The sequence below is a fragment of the Tenrec ecaudatus genome, chromosome 5 (assembly GCF_050624435.1).
Source record: "Tenrec ecaudatus isolate mTenEca1 chromosome 5, mTenEca1.hap1, whole genome shotgun sequence".
Taxonomy (NCBI): Eukaryota; Metazoa; Chordata; class Mammalia; order Afrosoricida; family Tenrecidae; genus Tenrec; species Tenrec ecaudatus.
Genome location: NC_134534.1, coordinates 167,382,070 through 167,399,285, shown reverse-complemented (window position 1 = coordinate 167,399,285; position 17,216 = coordinate 167,382,070). Strand labels below are relative to the sequence as shown.

Genomic DNA, 17,216 nt, shown 5'->3' with positions numbered 1-17,216 from the left:
ACAATCGAGCTCTGCTGAGTTTCCTAGGATCCTGGTCTGGTCCCTCCCTCCTCTGCCCTTGCCCACACCTTCCACAACCCCTGTCAGCAACACTGCTGAGCCTCCTCCCTCTACCTGTCAGCCTAAAGGTATCAGGCCCCAGCTCCCAAGAAAATTGTCATAGTCTGGATCTGGGAGTGGGTGAAAGCATTCAGACCTGAGGTTTTCTATATGCACAAGTCCGCCTGGCCTGGATCATGTAGTCCTGGACTTAGGAGGGACTGGCTGCCGGGCATCCTCCTCTCACCAGCACACAGCTCCCCTCCTTCCTCCTTTAGCACATCTAGAATTCGCCTTCCTCTCTCCCCCTAGGCCACCTCAATCTCTTCCTCCCCAAGTAGACAGTAGGTCCAGCACTGCCTGGCCCTTTGCTGGTTGGGGTTGGAGTGCCCAAGTCCCATTACTCCCAGCCTAGCCTTGCCCCATGCACCTCACGTCTCCTGGTGAGGTCATGAGCCTGCCTCCCCTCTCCACTAAGAGCCCAGCTCTGGGAAGGAGGCAGAAGGACCAGACTTAGTCAGGGAGGGCGCACAGGGCTCACAAGTACAGATATGTGGGTCTGTCCACACCTACCCTGTCGTTGCGGACACAACTGCCTTGACGGTGAGTTGTCACTGCCAGGCCTTCATCGCAGAGAAAGCAGAGAGGGATCAGGAAAAGGTAGGGGGACAGTCCAAGCAGCTCACCTGTGGGTGAGCATGTGGCTGGGCTCCAAGCTGACACCGAGAGGACTCAAAACAGCACTGTGACAGGCCCGTGTGGGGGGAAACTCCGTGTCCCTGTGCTGCCCAGCGGAAGGAAGCCAGCCCCCTGGTTCATTCAGAGCCATGTAGACCAATGACCGCACTAGTGATTGTGCCCTGGAGAAGCAGGAGGGGATTGCCAGAGCCTGACCCAGGCCAGCCACTTGTCCTGACGCAGAAGTAGCCGGGTGCTGTTTCAGAAAGGCTGGGCTACCTCTAGCAAACGAAGCAGGGGCGCCGGGATCTGGGAGGACGGTCTGGAAGTGGCAGCAGGGACTCAGGTGTGAGTGCCTGAGCAGGGACTCATTTGAGGGGAAGAGGGAGGGCCCAGCTTCTGGGGCCTGATGTGGGTCAAGTAGGAATTGTGCAGCCAAGACAGGGCATCTGCTTCCTGGCCAAGTCAGCAGAGCCTGCCTAGTGGGGAGCAGCAGGGGTGGTGTGTGTGCCTCCCTCACGGCCACTGGCCAGAGCCACCGCTACCCTAGCTAAGACAGCTGATGCCAGACTCGGGGGCAGTCTACATTTGGGAAGAGGACGGAGTGCTGAATCTGTTCCCCCTCTCCACCCCCACCCACTAGGGGCCTAGCAAAACCCCAAGGGAAGTCTCAGGCTGAAAGGGCAGTGCCAGCAATGCGTACTCGTGCCGCAAAGCCTTACTGTTTCCCTCTTGGCTCCCCAACTCTTCTGAAGGGAGGCCTGGCCGTCCTTAGTCTTGGAAGCTTGTTTTTAAGTGTTTGCCGGCAAGTCCCAGCAGGAAGGTCCTTTTGGGGAAATGCTGCTGCCTCAGAAGATGGCACTTCTACAAGAGAAGCCAGGTGGTCCACTCAGTCAACCCTTTGAACACATGAAGCACCTGGCGCAGGCTGCTGAGACAGGGACAGAAGTGGGCTCACGAGCAGTTGGCAGGGCAATGCTCCCTTGGCAGAAGCATGCCTAAAAGGAGCCTGGCTGCTTTGGGTGCTCTCTTGGGCCGAGATAGATGAGGAATATATTTCAGCCAGTAAATATCAGGCTCACAGCGGAGCTCCTCAAAAGACCCAGGCACTCAGAATGGATGCCCAGGCCATGACACTGCAGTCCCCTCCGGGTGGGTGTTTCTAGACTGGCTCCCAGGGGCCCCAAGCCAGGCTGTCACCTTTGGCTAGCCTTACTGCTGCCACACGGCCTCTCCCCTGGGTGACCAACATAGCCTTGTCCCACCTGGGGCCAAGCTTGCAAACAACCCTGCCTCTGGACATCTCGGCCCTTCCCACTGGGAGTCCGCTCAGCCCCAGCCTATCAGTGTGTTCCCTGGGTCATGCTCAGTTCAAAAATACACTAGCTTTGCCCTCTCACGGCCAGTATTTTCAGTTGTCTCGAAAGCAGGCAAAAGCAGGAGCACGAATAAGGACGATGGAACAAATAATTGTTGCCATAGGGTTATGGCCAAGAATATTAAATATTCTGTGGAATGGCAGATGACAACAATTCTGTCTGAGAATAAGTGCAGCCAGAATATCTCTTGGAAGCAAGGATCATGACACTTGACCTCACGAACGTTGGGCCCGTCTATCAATTGGAGGGGTCACTCACTAGATAGAAGGGCCTTGTGCTTAGAAAAGTGAACAGCCAGAACTGAGCAAGAGCCTCGCGGTGGAACAGTGGCTTCACAGCAGTCGGCTCAAACACGGGGACGCTTGTGAGGATGGTGAAGGCTTTCATCCTGTTGTACAAAGGTTTGCTCTCAGTCAGAGCCCACTTGACAGCTCCTAACAACCAGAAGTCACTGCGGCCCAAGCCTTGTAGCAGCCTGCCCCTGGCCTTTCCAAGCTTGTGCAAGGACCACTTCTCTTAGAAAACACTTAGAGCCACTTTGAACTGACTGAAGAGAGTGCAAGTGGTGTCACTTCGATGGAGGAGAATTGTATGACAGCCGTCAAGTCACCAAGGCAAAATCGCCTCTTGAACCAGCGTCCTGTGGGAGCCTGTTTCCTTACCTGCAGAGAGCCCTGCTGGCAACATGGGCTACACACTGACCTGCTAACCACGAAGTCCGTGGTTTGAGCCCTCCAGCTGCTACAGTGCAGAAAGAGGAGGTGGTCTACTCTCAAAGGTTCTGTCACAGGAACCCACTGGGGCAGTTCTCCATTCCCAAGGGCTTGCGATGAGAATGGACTCAGTTATCTCACACCTACATATATTTGTTTCCTGGGGCTATAGTAAACAAAGTACTACAAACCGAGTGATCAAACCAGAAATTATTGTCTCCCAGTTCTGGGGGCCACAAATCCAAATTTGGGCTTGCGCTATGTATTCTGAGGCTTTGAGAGAGGGTCTCTTCATGTGCCCCTCCTCGTTCCTGGTCGCTCCCAGCGTTCCTCGGCTTGAAGCTGCGGTGGCAGAATGGTCCTTTGTCCGTCTTTTAAAATCTTCCCCGTTACCTTTTTTACGAAGACGCCAGTCGAAGGGACAGGACCTGTACTACTTCAGTATGGTCTCACGTTAACCTAACGAGTATCTGCACACATTTCAAACAAGGTCATGTTAACATCTTTCTGAGGCACATAGCATTCTCCTTTTCAGTCCCTCCCACCATCTAAATCTGTGTGCTCACCGTGTGCAAAATACATCCATGCTACCCAGCATCCCCCAAATCTGAGCCCGTTCCAGCCTTAACTCTACATCTCAATCAAGTTTGTCTAGAGGCTGTGATTGTAGTCCATCAAAAAAGAAAGGAGGGCGGTCTGTGGGTCTGTGGGAGCTAAATGTTTCCTCCATCCAAAAGGTAGTGACAGTGCAGCTCGGACAGACAGACATCTCATTTCAAAAGGGAAACAATGGAAGGCAGGGAAAGTGGCCTTGGGTCTCAAGTAAAGCTACTCTATTTCAAAGCTTGAAAACAATCCGCTGTCCTTGGGCTACCTGAGGAGAGACCCAAACTCCTGAAATCACGAGGTTGGTTGCCCTGCTTCCCAGACCCATTCTGGCAGATCGACTGACCTTGAAACTCTTCTCAGGATGAAGCGACCTTTCCTTTTCCTGAAGAATGTTCCTAGCCAAGCAGCTCCATCAGCCTGTTTTCTGCCTGCAGAATCCTATGAAATGTACACTCCACTGCCTTTATTCTTCCCTTCTGTCTAGGCTAATGTTTCTGCTGAGAGCATGGAACCCATAAATCACATGCCGAATCTCTCCTAATCACATGCAAATCATTGTCCAGCCACATACCCTTGCTTTCTCTTCCGATAGACTCAGCGTTTACAGATGGAAAATTCTCCCAAATTTCTAATGCCGGCACTTTTCACCTCGTTCACTTCTGAACTCTTTCCAGTGCCAACTATAAGCAGTAAGGAAAACCCAGGGGACCCCTTCAACATTTGTTTAGTCCTTGTGCTGAATAAGTTTATAACAAATTTTACTTTCCACAAAATGTTACAACTTAATTCAGCCAAGTTCTTTGCCAGTTTATGACAAGGATCACCATTTACCTGGTGCTCAATAACATGTTCATCATTTCCTCCTAAGGTGACCAGACGTCCCGCTTTTGGCGGGACAGTCCCAATTTTTAACAATTTTTCCCACGTCCCGTGGTGTTTTTAAAGTCACGATTTTTGGAAAGAATGCACGACAAGCTAGGGTATACAGTTTTTGGCTGCCATGTGGCTATTTCAGCAGGATATGAGTTTTATCAGTGGTGTCCCGCTTTACCAATGTTAAAATCTGGTCACCTTACCCTAAGGTCTCGCTAAAAGCACATTTTGGTCATGCGGCTAGGAACTTTATAACTCACTTGTTTTTGAATCCTCACCAGAATCTCCTTTAATGTCCTAATTCTATAAAATCTCTTCAAAGCAATCTAGGCTTTTACTGTCAAATGCCTCACAAACTTCCTCTACTCATTAGTCCGCCCCATACATTCCATTAGTCACTTCCACTTACACACTCAGGTACCGGCAGTCCCCAGATTGTAAATGCACAACCATCATTTTTTAGCCAAGCCCTCTAAATCCTATTGTATTAAAAACCCAAAGTACATACAATGATTCATAATAACAGATACTACTTGGCAAATTACATTAAAACAATTATTACTACTGTGTTGGTGTAAGTTTTATGTAGAAGTGCTTCTTGAATGTTTCCCAAGAATAGACAAGTACACCATAACCTCAGATAAATATTTAGTGGGCTTGAGATGTGAACTGTACCTCACTGTTCAACTTACATTCAAATTTGACCTAAACAGACTCATTTGCCATCTGGGAACTGCCTGTATTTGTTAGAGAATTACACCATTTCCCAGTAGCAAGGAATTAGCCTCGTTTCCTAGGGCTACCATAACAAAGTGCCACACCCTGCATGCGTGGACCTTAAGAATAGATATTTATTTATTGCTGCATAGTTCTAGAGACCAGGAGCCCAAGCTAGAGTAACAGCCACGGTTCTTTCCGAGGCTTTGAGGGAGAACTGATCCATGAATCTCTTCCCGGTTCTGGTTGTGCCAAGCTTGCCGCTGTGCTGTCACAGCACCCTTCTGGCTGGCTGCCTTGTATTTTCTCTTTGATAAGGATGTCACTCATACAGGAGCAGCACCCATCCGATTCCAGTGTGACCTCATGCTAACTGACAGCTTCTCCAGCGTCTTCACTTACAAGTGAGTACCAGGCACCAGGAGGTGGGGGTTTTGTGGGACACAATTCAGCCCGTCACACTGTACAAACACGTATTGGTTATCCATCTGTGCGATGATACTGATCACAACATTGCTCGTAATAGACAAGAAGCCTTCCGTGTCCAGCAGCAGGAGCCGAGGTTCACCACGATCACCACGTGAGAGAACGGTGTGGTAGCGTTCTTCAGAGAACCAGTGAGATGGAGAGAGGTGAGCCTTGATATACGCACACACGGGGTCAGGCAGCAGGCTGATGACTCCTTTTGCCCTCCATCCCAAGATTCATCGATCTGGTGATGGGAAAAGTGCAGAGCCGAGAAGAAGGCAGAGACAAGAGTTCTTCAGAGAACTGTATCGCCGACTGGCCGATCACATCCTAAAGAAATGCCCCCTCTCAAACTTCCTGTTTCATGACATTAGATGAAATTGTGAGGCTACTACATTAAATTAGATGGCACGGTGGAGCAGCAACTAGTGTTTGGTGTAGCCATCGGGGATCATGTCGCCTCGCTAAGCTGCCACAGAAAATGACCACAAATGGCTCGGGGCCACTTAATACAAAGAAAGGCGACGAGGTTCTCAGGTGTTCCTGTGGCAAGAGCTCCGAGATGCTTCACAAAGTGACAAGAATGAGACGTGCCCCGTGGGCTCCCCTTTGGGGTCAGGAAGAGCCTCACTGTCCACTGTGACTACTGGGCTCCTGAAGAGGGTTGGGACACGGGTTAGGGGCAGCCCCAGATTGTAGGTGTATCATGAAGGGGCTCCAAGCTAGGGTGTTGGGGGAGTGTGAGAGGTGGTGGGTGAGGGGCTGCATGACTGACCGACTGGCTGGCCAGGCACTGAGGGGGTCCTGAGAGACTAGAATCACAAGAAGGAACTCAGCAGGGACCCTCCAACCAGTTATGTGGGTGCCTACCTGGTGTGGGAAGTGTGTGAGAGCCCTGATCCCTCCCCCACCACACACACACACACACACACACACACACAGTATTATGATCAAGAAGGTCTCTGGCCAGGTGGGCCTGAGCAAGGGAGATAGGCTCTCTCCTACTTGGGGAAAGAGGGTCATCCAGGGAGACAGACACAGGAGCCAGAAGAGGCCAGGGGAGGTGCAGAAAGAGGACACGCAGAGCTGATGCCAACTTCCCACTACTCCGCAGCTTGGTTAGGAGCCAGCCGCTCCGCCATTCGTGAAAAGAGCGAGTGATCCTGGGGAGGGAAGGGGGAAAGAGGTTCAGCTCGGGAGGGACTGGACTTCGGGCCTCACCCGGGGGCTGCCTGGGAGCTTCCACATCCTGAAGGTGCCCCCCGCCCCAACTTACCTCCAGGCTCAACGCAAGCCCTTCCCATGACTGCGGTTTCCTCCTGGCGCCTTTGGGCTCCCTCGATAGCTCGGCCCCCTCCCACTGCCCTAATGGCGCCGCCTGGGGCCCCAGGGACCGAATGCTCTGCCCCTGACCCCCCTCACTGGTGAAACCCAACCCGCTGCAGCAGCTCGGGCAGCACTGCCTCGGCAGAGCAGACCCTGCCTGCCTGCCTGCCTGCCTGCCTGCCTGCCTGCCTGCCTGCCTCCCTGCCTGCCTGCCACAGTGGGCCAGGCTGTGGAGGAGCCCAGATCCAGCGCTGAGCCCCTCGAAGCCAAAGCCCGTTCCTGGGGAAGCACCAGCTGGACCAGCCAGGGCGCCCGTCCACCCCACCAGGCCAGTGCCTCCCATCTCTTGGTCTCAGTGTCTCTCCTCTGCCCCTCTCTAACCCCTTGCCTAACCCGCAGTGACCCTGGCCTGGCCACCTCTGTCCTGCCTCTGTCCCTCAGCCCTCCTGGCCCTAAGACCCACTCCAACCCCATCCCGCTGGGTCTCTAGCTCCGGCCAACAGCCATGAAGCCCAGCTCGGGGCCAGAGGCAGCCCCTCGGCCACCGGCCTCGGACATCCGAGTGTTCGCCAGCAGCTGCACCCTGCATGGCCTGGGCCACGTCTTCGCGCCGGGCGGGCTGACCCTGCGCCGTGGCCTGTGGGCCACGGCTGTGCTCCTGTCGCTGGCCGCCTTCCTCTACCAGGTGGCCGAGCGGGTGCGCTACTACGGCGAGTTCCACCACGAGACCGCGCTGGACGAGCGCGAGAGCCACCTGCTCACCTTCCCGGCGGTCACCCTGTGCAACCTCAACCCGCTGCGCCGCTCCCGCCTCACGCCCAACGACCTGCACTGGGCCGGGCCGGCGCTGCTGGGCCTGGACCCCGCCGAGCACGCCGCCTTCCTGCGAGCCCTGGGGCGGCCCCCCGCGCCGCCTGGCTTCATGCCAAGCCCCACTTTCGACATGGCGCAGCTCTACGCCCGGGCGGGCCACTCCCTGGACGACATGCTGCTGGACTGCCACTACCGTGGCCAACCCTGCGGGCCAGAGAATTTCACCACGGTGAGCTGGCGGCCCCTGCTCTGGTGCCTTCGGAAGTCAGGGACCCTGAGCTGGTTCTGCCCCCCAGGGGGTGGGGTGGGAGATGCCTTCCCCTCTGGTCTGGCTGAGTTTTCCCCACCCCACCAAGAGTTCTCTGTTCCATTCTGGGAGCTCTCCTCCTTGGTAACCTCCCTGCCCCGCTGTGGATGGCAGTGTCTAATGGCCTGGCCCCCTGCCCCTGCATGGGGGGACCTGAGGGAAGGTATATGTGGAAACCCCCGTGGTGAGGAGGAGATGGAGGGGAGGGAATGACGGGGCCTCTATCAGGGTGGAGCCCTCTATTAGGGAGGACTCCAATGTTCAAAGAAGAAACAGAGGAGAGCAGGGGAGGACAGGGTAAGACTCCCAGTGGGGGACCTGCACAGGGGTTTCACCCTCTGGTGCCACCCGGCCCCCTGCATGCCCACCAACAGATCTTCACCCGCATGGGTCAGTGCTACACCTTCAACTCTGGGGCCGATGGGGCTGAGCTGCTCACCACTCCCAGTAGCGGCATGGGCAACGGCCTGGAGCTCATGCTGGATGTGCAGCAGGATGAATACCTGCCCGTGTGGAGGGACACCGGTAGGGGGACATTGGAAGCCAGGGGGTAGCACACCATGGGGAGGGACCTCAGGGCAGGAGCTGTGGGGGGGGGGTCTCATCCCTGGTAAGGTCCCCCCACCCCGAGCAGGTCCTTTCCTGAGAGAAGTGGGCAGGAGTGGTCTGAATTAGCCTGCACAGGGGAGAGGGGTTACAGCCAGAGGTCTGGCCTGGTGGGGGCCTCGGGCCTTCCGGGTCCCTTCCCTGCAGAGGAGACCCCGTTTGAAGTGGGGGTCCGAGTGCAGATCCACAGCCAGGAGGAGCCTCCCCTCATTGACCAGCTGGGCTTCGGGGCAGCCCCCGGCTACCAGACCTTTGTCTCCTGCCAACAGCAGCAAGTATCCTCCTGGCCTGCCCCTCCAGCCCCTCCAAGCGCCCAGGCTCCCCCTCTTCCTGCCGCTCCGCCCTCCACCTGCAGGGGCCTCCATCCCACAGGAAACCATCCCCACTTTTACCTGGTGCCCACACTTCTTGCAGACTCTTCCTTAACCCATCCTCCATAGTTGAACTTCCTGCCCCCACCCTGGGGCGACTGCAGCTCTGTACCTCTAGACCCCCCGGACTTAGAGTTGGAACCCGCTGGGCCCCTGGGTTCCCCCCACCCTCGCCCGGGCCCCCGCTCTCCTTACAGCCTAATGGGCTGTCGCCTGGTCTGCGAAAGCCGCTACGTGACTCGGAAGTGTGGCTGTCGAATGATGCATATGCCTGGTAAGGGGCTGCAGGTGGAGGGAGTGGGGTGGGGGTGGGGTCCGTGCCCCCAGAGGTCTCGGGGGCGCTTGGGAAGCTCCTGAAGCTGCCTCCTCTCCTGGCCCTCATCCTCAGGTGGTGCCCCAGTGTGCAACCCGCAGCAGTACAAAGACTGTGCCAACCCAGCCTTGGGTAAGGGTATCCACCTCTCCCTCTCATCCCCCTCCCTTCCCGAGGGCCCTCACCTGGCTTGTTTCCCATCAGACGCCATGTTGCGGAAGGACTCTTGTGCTTGCCCGAACCCTTGCACCAGCATACGCTACGCCAAGGAGCTCTCCATGGTGCAGATCCCTAGTCGCGCCTCGGCGCGCTACCTGGCACGGAAGCACAACCGCAGCGAGGCCTACCTCCGGTAAGCAAGGCCGCCCTTCCCCTCCGCGGGGGGCGATTGGCAGGGTCTCCACCTCTAGCACCGGCTCTGGTGCTTTGGTCTCTTAGGCCTAGGTGGCAACATGACCCTGGGACCCAGGAACCTTGCAGGCAGCCCAGCCGGTGACCAGTGCGCCTCCCTGACCTTCCCTTCCTCCAGGGAGAACGTGCTGGTGCTGGACATTTTCTTTGAGGTCCTCAATTACGAGATGGTGGAGCAGAAGAAGGCCTATGAGGTGTCGGAGCTGCTCGGTGTGTGCACACCCCGGGTGCCGCCCCAGGCCTGGGGAGGCGTATGCTGCAGGGCCATGAGGGACCACCACCCTTTCTCTGCAGGTGACATTGGGGGCCAGATGGGACTGTTCATTGGTGCCAGCCTGCTCACCATCCTTGAAATCCTGGACTACCTCTGTGAGGTGGGTCAGGGATGGGGGAAGGAGAGAGGGCCACATGACTTTGGGAGGCATGGGGTACAAAGGCCACTCGCCTCCCTGCTTGCCCCCAGGTGTTCCGAGATCACGTCCTAGGATATTTCTGGAACCGCAGGCGCGTCCAGAGACACTCCAACACCAATCTGGTAGCAACTCTCTCCCCTCCCCCTCCTCTCATGCCCTCACCCCGCTCCCAATGTGGGGCTCAGCCCGTTAGTCCCTTTCCAGACAACCTAGCACCCACCTGGCTGGGGGCCAGGAGGAAGGAGTCCGTCCTGCCTCTGACTTGCTCCTCTTCCCACAGCTGCAAGAAGGGCTGGGTGGCCCTCAACCCCACGCTTCCCACCTCAGCCTGGGCCCCAGGTAACGCAAGGATCCCTGAGGTCAAGGGAGGAGGGGCAGAGTCAGTCCAGGAGGGCAGAGTGGCGCAGGGCAGCAGCCTGGCACCCTTGCCCTCCGGTCTGTCTCTCCAGGCCTCCGACCCCTCCCTGTGCTGTCACCAAGACCTTCTCGAACTCCCACCGCACCTGCTATCTGGTCACCCGACTCTAGCCTGGCGCCTCTGTCCTCAGCGCCCCTCCACGCCCAGCTTGCAGATGGACTTGTCATCTTTACCCTAAATAAAGTATGACTGCCCTCTCCTCTCGGTGTCCCGCTGAACGGGACTGTGCACCAGGACAAAACAAGGCCAAGCCCAGCCTGCGCTGGGGGCTGGGCCCCCAAGTCAACCACCATGGACCCGTCTGGGGGAGGATACCGGAGGGAAGGCAGCAGCTGCCTGCCCCTCAGTGTGACTGCGTTTGTCCGACTTGCATCTCAGAGAGCAGAGCGTGGAGGGTGGGGGTGCTCAAAGCCAAACCACAGGGGGCAGGGCACACAGGTGAAGAAAGCTCACTTGGCAGGCCCGGCGACTCCAGGCCTGGCCACACAGCCACAGCTGAGAAAAGACTCTGTCGGATGGACATGAGCAGGGAGAAGGGAAGGGCCGTTCCACTTCCAAGGACACCAGCCGTGGTCCTGCCTCGGACGATCAGATCAGCATCGCTCTCACCCTGGGGAGCCAGAGGCAGCAGCGCTGTCTCTACAGGGCAAACTCCTGCTTCCATAGTCTCCCCACTCTGGCATCAGACCCTCTAGGTTGACAGGTGGGGCTGCTCCTGGGACAGGAGGTCAGCCAATGTCCTCCCTTCCCTTTCCTGCCACGAAGGACCCAGCAGGCTGCTTTCTCCTTCTGCACCCCAGAGGTTGGGGAAAGGCTACCAAGGGAACCAAGGAGGAGTCCTGAGCCGGCAGGCCCGGGACAGGTGGAGACACAGACAGGAGGGTCAGGAGGAGACACGTGGGATGTGGAGACCATAATAAGCAGCCTAGCCTCTGTCTCCCTGTGTGGATGGAGGCCTGTCCTCACTTGCCCAGGCTAGCCCCGGAGCCCCTTGGGAAGGTTCAGGTCCCCCCAGCAGAAGAAGCAGGATACATGCATGAGTGCCACTCCAGCCCTAGCCATGGGGGGTACCGCCCACAGCCTCTCGCCCTGATCTCAGAGCCCCTATAGGACATGCGCCAAGGAATGGATGCTGGGTGTTTGTGAGCTGGAGACACAGTTGCAGAGACACCAACCGCCCCGCCCCCCCACCCCCTCCGCTAACCACTCAACTACCACATCAGCCAGACTGGGAAAGGAGCCAATTTATGAAATTAAATAAAAGTTCATGGAGGAAGGAAAGAACCCAGGCCGGGCACCTCCACCTTTGCTGGGCCCAGCACAGCTGGGGTCCCAGCACCTCGTGAACCCACCCCTCCCTCTCCTCGATGGAGGGGCTTCAATAGGCCAGGCCCCAGCCTGGCACCGGGGGTCTTGGAGCCTAGGGTGGGCAGAAGTCGGAAAAGTAGGGATGCTGCAGGGCTTCTTCTGCGGAGATGCGCTGCACAGGGTTACACTTGAGCAGGTTCTGCAAAGAGGGAAGGAGGGCAGGGCTTAGTTTCTAGAGCTGGGCCACCCCCAGCCCCCCACTAAGTCGCCATGACTCCCACCCCTTACCTGCAGCAAGTCTCTCCCCGTGGCGTTAAGCTTTGGCACGACGTTCACCAGGGACGTGGTAGCCGGGTACATTGGGTAGGGCTGTGGAGGGACAGGGAGTCAGGCCCAGGGGCCTGGGTCAGAAAGGGTTTGGAGGCTGCCACCCCCTCCCCGCCTACTCCCTAATACCTTATAATCTGGAAGTTTGGTCATGGTGGGCCACTGTTCCTCCGTGGGCGTCCCCAGTAGCGTGTCCACGTGGTCAAGGATCACTGAACTGGAGAGAGTCCTATCTGCCTCTTCGGGGGCCACAGGAGTGGCTCTCCCCTCCCCCCACCGGAAAGGGGGCCCCTCACACTCACCCTCATCCTGCTGCCAAGTTGGAATGGGATCAGTCCCCGGCAGGTGCACCCCTCGCCATCAGCCCGGCTGGACAGCGCTTACAATGGGCCAGGCATTTGGCACACCTGAGCTCATGGAACCTAGACCCCCATGTCTGCATGCTTCCTGAGCAAGTCACCCCTTCCCCTCCTCCCACAAAAGCCTGTCCCCCACTTTGGATCTCTAGCCTCAGGAGGTGACTCCTTTGGCTTCTCCCACAGTCTGTGTGTGTGTGATAGGGGCATTCTGGTGGCTCCCCACCTGCTCTGTACCCTCACACGGGGGTAGCCTGGCCCCCCGCAGCCCCTGCCCTCAGCGCTCTGCGCATGGGCTGAGTCCATTGCTGGAGGCTCCGGGAGAAGGGCCCAGGCAGGATATCGAAAGATCCTCTTCAGTTGGTCGTCCACGTCATTGCCAGGGAAGAGAGGCCGCCCGGCATTGGCCAGCTCTGGGGAAGGGGGCGAGGACACGTGACACATGAAAGTCTCCTTCCACTGATACCCTCTGCACCTTCCTCCCGTCCTCCCCATCCCACTCCCTTCCCAAAAGGCGACCCTCCAGACCTGATTTGTCAACCTAAATAGAAAAAAAAAAAAAAGAAGAAGAAACCTCTTCAGAACCCCAGCACCTCTCACCTGCAAAGATGCAGCCGGCTGACCACATGTCGATGGATGTAGAGTACAGCTTGGCTCCAAAGAGGACATCCGGTGGGCGGTACCACAGCGTGACCACCTGGAGAAGACCCCACCCACAGGGACACACACACCCCCTTCCACTTAGAGGGCTGGGGATGAAGTCTGAGGAAGAAGCAGCTTAGAGAGGAGAGAGAAAGTCCTTCTTTGGGTTCTGGCGTGGGCCTGGGAACTGCTCACTGGCCATCCCCTCCCTCTTCCCCCACTCCTCACTGCAGCTCACCTCTGCTGAGTAACATCGGACGGGGATCCCAAAAGCTCGAGCCAGTCCAAAATCAGCCAGTTTCAGCTCCCCGTTCTGAGGGGAGAAGAGGATATGGAGAGAGGTCCCTGGATAGTCTCTTGAGGCAGACTCGCTCCCTTTAGGCCTTCTCCCCACCCTCAATCCCCACTCCAGCCTCCCACCTCGTCCCCCTGGTCCCCAGGGAAGTACCCGATTTATGAGCAGGTTCTGCGGCTTCAGGTCCCTGTGCAACACATTGCGGCTATGACAGAACCCCAGGCCCTTTAGCAGCTGGAAAAGGAATGACTGGGGGCCAGGGGGGAACAGGGGGAGGGGAAGGTCACATCCTGCTGGGAAGCTTTGCCTAACAACAGATGCCACTGCCCCCTCTTGGCCTCTAGTCTAGCCTCTAGTTCCCTGCCTATCTAACCCCCACACTTTGCGCATCACCCAGTCACCAACCAAAGAGGAGCTGCTTTGTAGCATGTTTTGTACAGTAGGAAGAGCACAGTAGCAAACCAGGGTGGTCCCGCGTGTAACTTATAGCCCAGTGGGCCTTCCCACTCTCCATCCAGAGAGCTCTTGCCTACCAGGCCTCACCTGGACACACATGTTAACTCCTAACCAATAACCTGCGTTCTAAGACTCAGCACATTGTTTCCCTGTACCTAGTAGAAAGAACTTAACCTCAGGCCTAGAACAGTGCCCGGCACACAGCAAAGCATTCAACAAATATCTGTTGGCTGAATGAATGTATCCCTTTGAGCGTCTAGGTTTCTCACCTCTCCCGTGTACATAAGATCACTGGCATCCAAGCACTACTGTGTGGGCCCCAGGAGGAGACCATGTGAAAATGCTGGCTAGGCCTGGAGCCCCAAAAAGGTAGAAGCAGGGTTTACCTCTCATACCATAAAAGGGTCTCCTGCTCAGGGGCCAGAATTGGTGCTCAAAGAGCACTTACACTGCATATTGACTCCAGCCCAGCCTCATTGATGGCCCAGGACCCCACACCCCTCACCTTCACAATCTCAGGGTCCAGGTCACCGTTGCAGCTGTCAAAATACTTCTTCAAGTCCTAAAAGAAGGACGGTGTTGGAAAGGGGAGCGGAACCTCTGCCTCCACCTGGATTCTCATACCCCCCTCCTGTACCGTCCTCCAGTCCCTCAACTGACCTGGTCACAGAACTCAAAAACCAAAGTCAGCTTCTTGTCACTATGCAAGACGTCGTGTAGCCTGGGGAGAAAGAATGAAGGGGTCAGCTAGCCAGATGTACAAGGGTGGGCCTAGTACCCTCATATCCAGCCCAGCCCCACTCCAAAACCCCACCTGCCTCCAGCAACCACCCAGGCGAAATCAAACCCCGCCTGTTCCCACACCTGACAATGTTCTTGTGCTTCAGCTCTTTAAGGAGGCAGATTTCTCGAAGGGCAGAACTTGGTACTCCCTAGGAGAGGGGGCCAGAGTGGGCAATCAGGTCCCCTCCCCAGCCCACCCCAGGACACCACCCCTCACCCCAACCTTGGTGGTCCAGTCCTACCTCATCATCATCATCCAACCTCACCCGTTTCAGAGCCACGATCTCATGCGTCTCCCGGTTTTTGGCTTTGAACACGGTTCCATAGGTACCTGTGGGGAGGAGGGCAGGTGTTCAGGGAGGGATTCGGCACCCTGAGAAGGGACACAACATCGTAGTGGATTCTTTCTGAGGCCTGCGGGAATGCGAGGAGGATTTCCGGGTGCAGGCTGAAGGGTAAGTCTAGAAGTTTGAGTGAGGATGTGGCAGGTGGGTAGCAAAGGTGCCTGCAGAGGCGAGATGGGTTTTCCAGAAAGGAGAGTCTATGGCTGCCAGGGGGCAGATATCTATAACAGAGGGTCTGGAAACGGTGAGGAAGGGGCTGGGGGGCCATGGGATCTGCGGAGGTTGGGAATGGAGTGAGGTTCTGAAACTGATGCCCAGAGAGGGGTGCCAAATGCAGAAGGGTTCAGGCTGGGAGTCCGGGTCTGGGGGGTGCTCAGATTCGGCATTGGAGACTGCAAGGAATGCTAATGTAGGGAAGACTGGTGTCAACAGCGAACCGCTGAGGTCAGGGGGCCAGGGCTGCAGCAAGTGCTGAGGTCTCGGTCAAGTCTGCGGACAGACGGCAGAGAAGCTGGGGTTGCAAGGAACGCAGAGGTCTGCAGAAGAATATCTTGCAGGAGCACTTCCTGGTCCCATTACCTTCACCAATCTTCTCCAGTTTCTCGTATTTCTGCATCGCGGCAGTCGCGGGGACCCCTGCGGGCCCTCGCCTCTAAGACTCCAGCCCCGGCTTTGCAGAGGAGCCAGAACCCCAGCCTCCGGCCCTGCCTCGCCCGCCTGCCTGCAGAAGGGCTTCTGGGGCTTGTAGTCCTAGGAAGGAGCAGGTCTCCCTGTAACGCGCGGGTCTACTAACCAAAGAAGACTACAGCCCCCAGAAGGCTACTCCCAGGCTCGCTGCAGCGCTAGACTCCCGGGACTCTGTCCGACCGCGAGGCAAACCTCGGACTTCAGGTCCCATGAAGCATCGCGTATCCGCTTTCCGGCGTCATTGTCGCATCGCCGTGTCCCAGGGTGCTTCGCTCTTCTTACTGCTTTCCTATAGTTACAATCCCTTTTGGGAAGTGCCTCTTTAGAATTGCACATTCTAGAGTGCAGCGGGGGTGGGAATGGGACGCCCCCGTTTCGCCTTTGGAACTTTCCCTAGATCCCGGGATTCGGGTGGCTTTCTGTCCCGATAAGAGGAAATGGTATTTGGTTCCTAACGACTGCCTGGTGGTCGCAGCCCTGTGTCCACCTTTTCCCTGGCTCCCGGTAGTCTGAGGATTGAGCTGGGAAGTAGCTCCGAGGATTGCCTTACTGATGATGACTTCACCGGGAAAAGAGAGACGGTCGTGCCCCTCTCTAAACTGGGATTGACCATACGGAAGAACGATGTAACGTTGTCCGGAGACCCCTCTCTGGGTCTAGTTTATCCGAGACCACCGACTCCAACTGCTGCTTCCTGGTCTAGGCGCGGCCGTCAGCGGAAGAGGGAGGATCCGTTGGTGACAGCGTCTCAGACGGCGGGCAAAGAGATGATGCACGACCTTTTAGTTGATTATAGATTTTCTTGGGCTGCTCTCTAATTGTCTCATGATCACATTTTGGAGGACTCTGAGCTGGGTGAAACGGCAACAGCACCCTTTAACTTTGGGGCCCAAAGTAGATGCTAAACATTAACTATTCGTGTTTGGCTGAACGACACGTCGTGTGCTGTAACCAGTGGCCGATTGAAAAACAAACAAACAATAAGTGAGAGATCACGCCTTATCTGGAAAGATCTATAATTGAGTAACAGAAAGGGCTGCTACCGAGTTGATGCCGATTCGGAGTGACTTGGGAATAGACATTGTGCCCCCGACCATCTTGCGGCTAGCAGGCTAACACTTAGCCCTGCGAACTACCAGAGCTCTTTGGTAAACAAAAAAACAAGACAAACTCACTGCCATACAGTCGATAGCGACTCATAAGGACCCTCCCGGACAGAGCCGGGTTTCTGAGACCGCCACTCTTTACGGGGGCGGAAAGCCTCGCCTTGCTCCTGTGGAGTGCACGGTGGTCTTGAACTGCTGAGTAGCCCACTACACCCCGTGGGCCCTTCTTGCTCCACGCAAGGCTCTCGACGTGGTGGTGATGGCTATGAATCGGGTTCGGGCGTGCGCTCCCGAGTGCAGACTTCCGAGGTCCCCGGGGGCCTCGCGCCGAGGCACCTCGGGAAATGGAGGAGGGCGGGGCGGAGTCCTTAACCAGATGCTGAGGTTAGCTCAGGATAACGGGCATCCAGCCTCCAACTCCCGCTCCCATCGCTCCCGCCCCCGCCCCCTGGGCAAAG

General features: G+C 56.8%; 2 protein-coding genes across 3 annotated transcripts; one reads left to right on the top strand and one right to left on the bottom strand.

The window, feature by feature from the left end:
* The first annotated feature begins 98 nt into the window (after positions 1-98).
* On the top strand, positions 99-10,614 carry ASIC3 (acid sensing ion channel subunit 3). The gene is made up of 12 exons (XM_075550245.1): positions 99-5,412; positions 5,535-7,844; positions 8,297-8,447; positions 8,676-8,803; positions 8,969-9,173; positions 9,288-9,344; positions 9,417-9,564; positions 9,742-9,833; positions 9,918-9,997; positions 10,087-10,158; positions 10,317-10,375; positions 10,486-10,614. The coding sequence occupies exons 2-12, from the start codon at positions 7,308-7,310 to the stop codon at positions 10,562-10,564; spliced, it is 1,608 nt and encodes a 535-aa protein (XP_075406360.1). The 5' UTR covers positions 99-5,412; positions 5,535-7,307; the 3' UTR covers positions 10,565-10,614.
* A 1,066-nt stretch (positions 10,615-11,680) lies between these two features.
* Positions 11,681-15,701, bottom strand: CDK5 (cyclin dependent kinase 5). 2 transcript variants are annotated; one of them, XM_075550242.1, is made up of 12 exons: positions 15,545-15,701; positions 14,864-14,952; positions 14,703-14,770; positions 14,499-14,559; positions 14,344-14,400; positions 13,536-13,631; positions 13,326-13,400; positions 13,046-13,142; positions 12,789-12,858; positions 12,219-12,279; positions 12,051-12,131; positions 11,681-11,961 (listed from the first exon to the last, which is right to left on the bottom strand). In XM_075550242.1, exons 1-12 carry the CDS (start codon positions 15,579-15,581, stop codon positions 11,875-11,877), a joined length of 879 nt encoding a protein of 292 aa, XP_075406357.1. In that variant the 5' UTR covers positions 15,582-15,701; the 3' UTR covers positions 11,681-11,874. The 2 variants fall into 2 exon arrangements, with proteins under 2 accessions (XP_075406357.1, XP_075406356.1); XM_075550241.1 differs by lacking the exons at positions 11,681-11,961; positions 12,051-12,131; positions 12,219-12,279 and having other exon boundaries at positions 12,315-12,858; positions 15,545-15,616.
* Positions 15,702-17,216: the final 1,515 nt, after the last annotated feature.

Bases quoted from the DNA above. Each gene is read 5' to 3' on its own strand.
- ASIC3 (XM_075550245.1), top strand. From the start codon at position 7,308: ATGAAGCCCAGCTCGGGGCCAGAGGCAGCCCCTCGGCCACCGGCCTCG. The intron at 7,845-8,296 runs GTGAGCTGGCGG...GCCCACCAACAG, and splicing joins GGCCAGAGAATTTCACCACG to ATCTTCACCCGCATGGGTCA. The intron at 9,998-10,086 runs GTGGGTCAGGGA...GCTTGCCCCCAG, and splicing joins TCCTGGACTACCTCTGTGAG to GTGTTCCGAGATCACGTCCT.
- CDK5 (XM_075550241.1), bottom strand. From the start codon at position 15,581: ATGCAGAAATACGAGAAACTGGAGAAGATTGGTGAAG. The intron at 14,953-15,544 runs GTAATGGGACCA...TCCTCCCCACAG, and splicing joins ACTGGAGAAGATTGGTGAAG to GTACCTATGGAACCGTGTTC. The intron at 14,401-14,498 runs GTCAGTTGAGGG...TCCTTCTTTTAG, and splicing joins TTTTTGAGTTCTGTGACCAG to GACTTGAAGAAGTATTTTGA.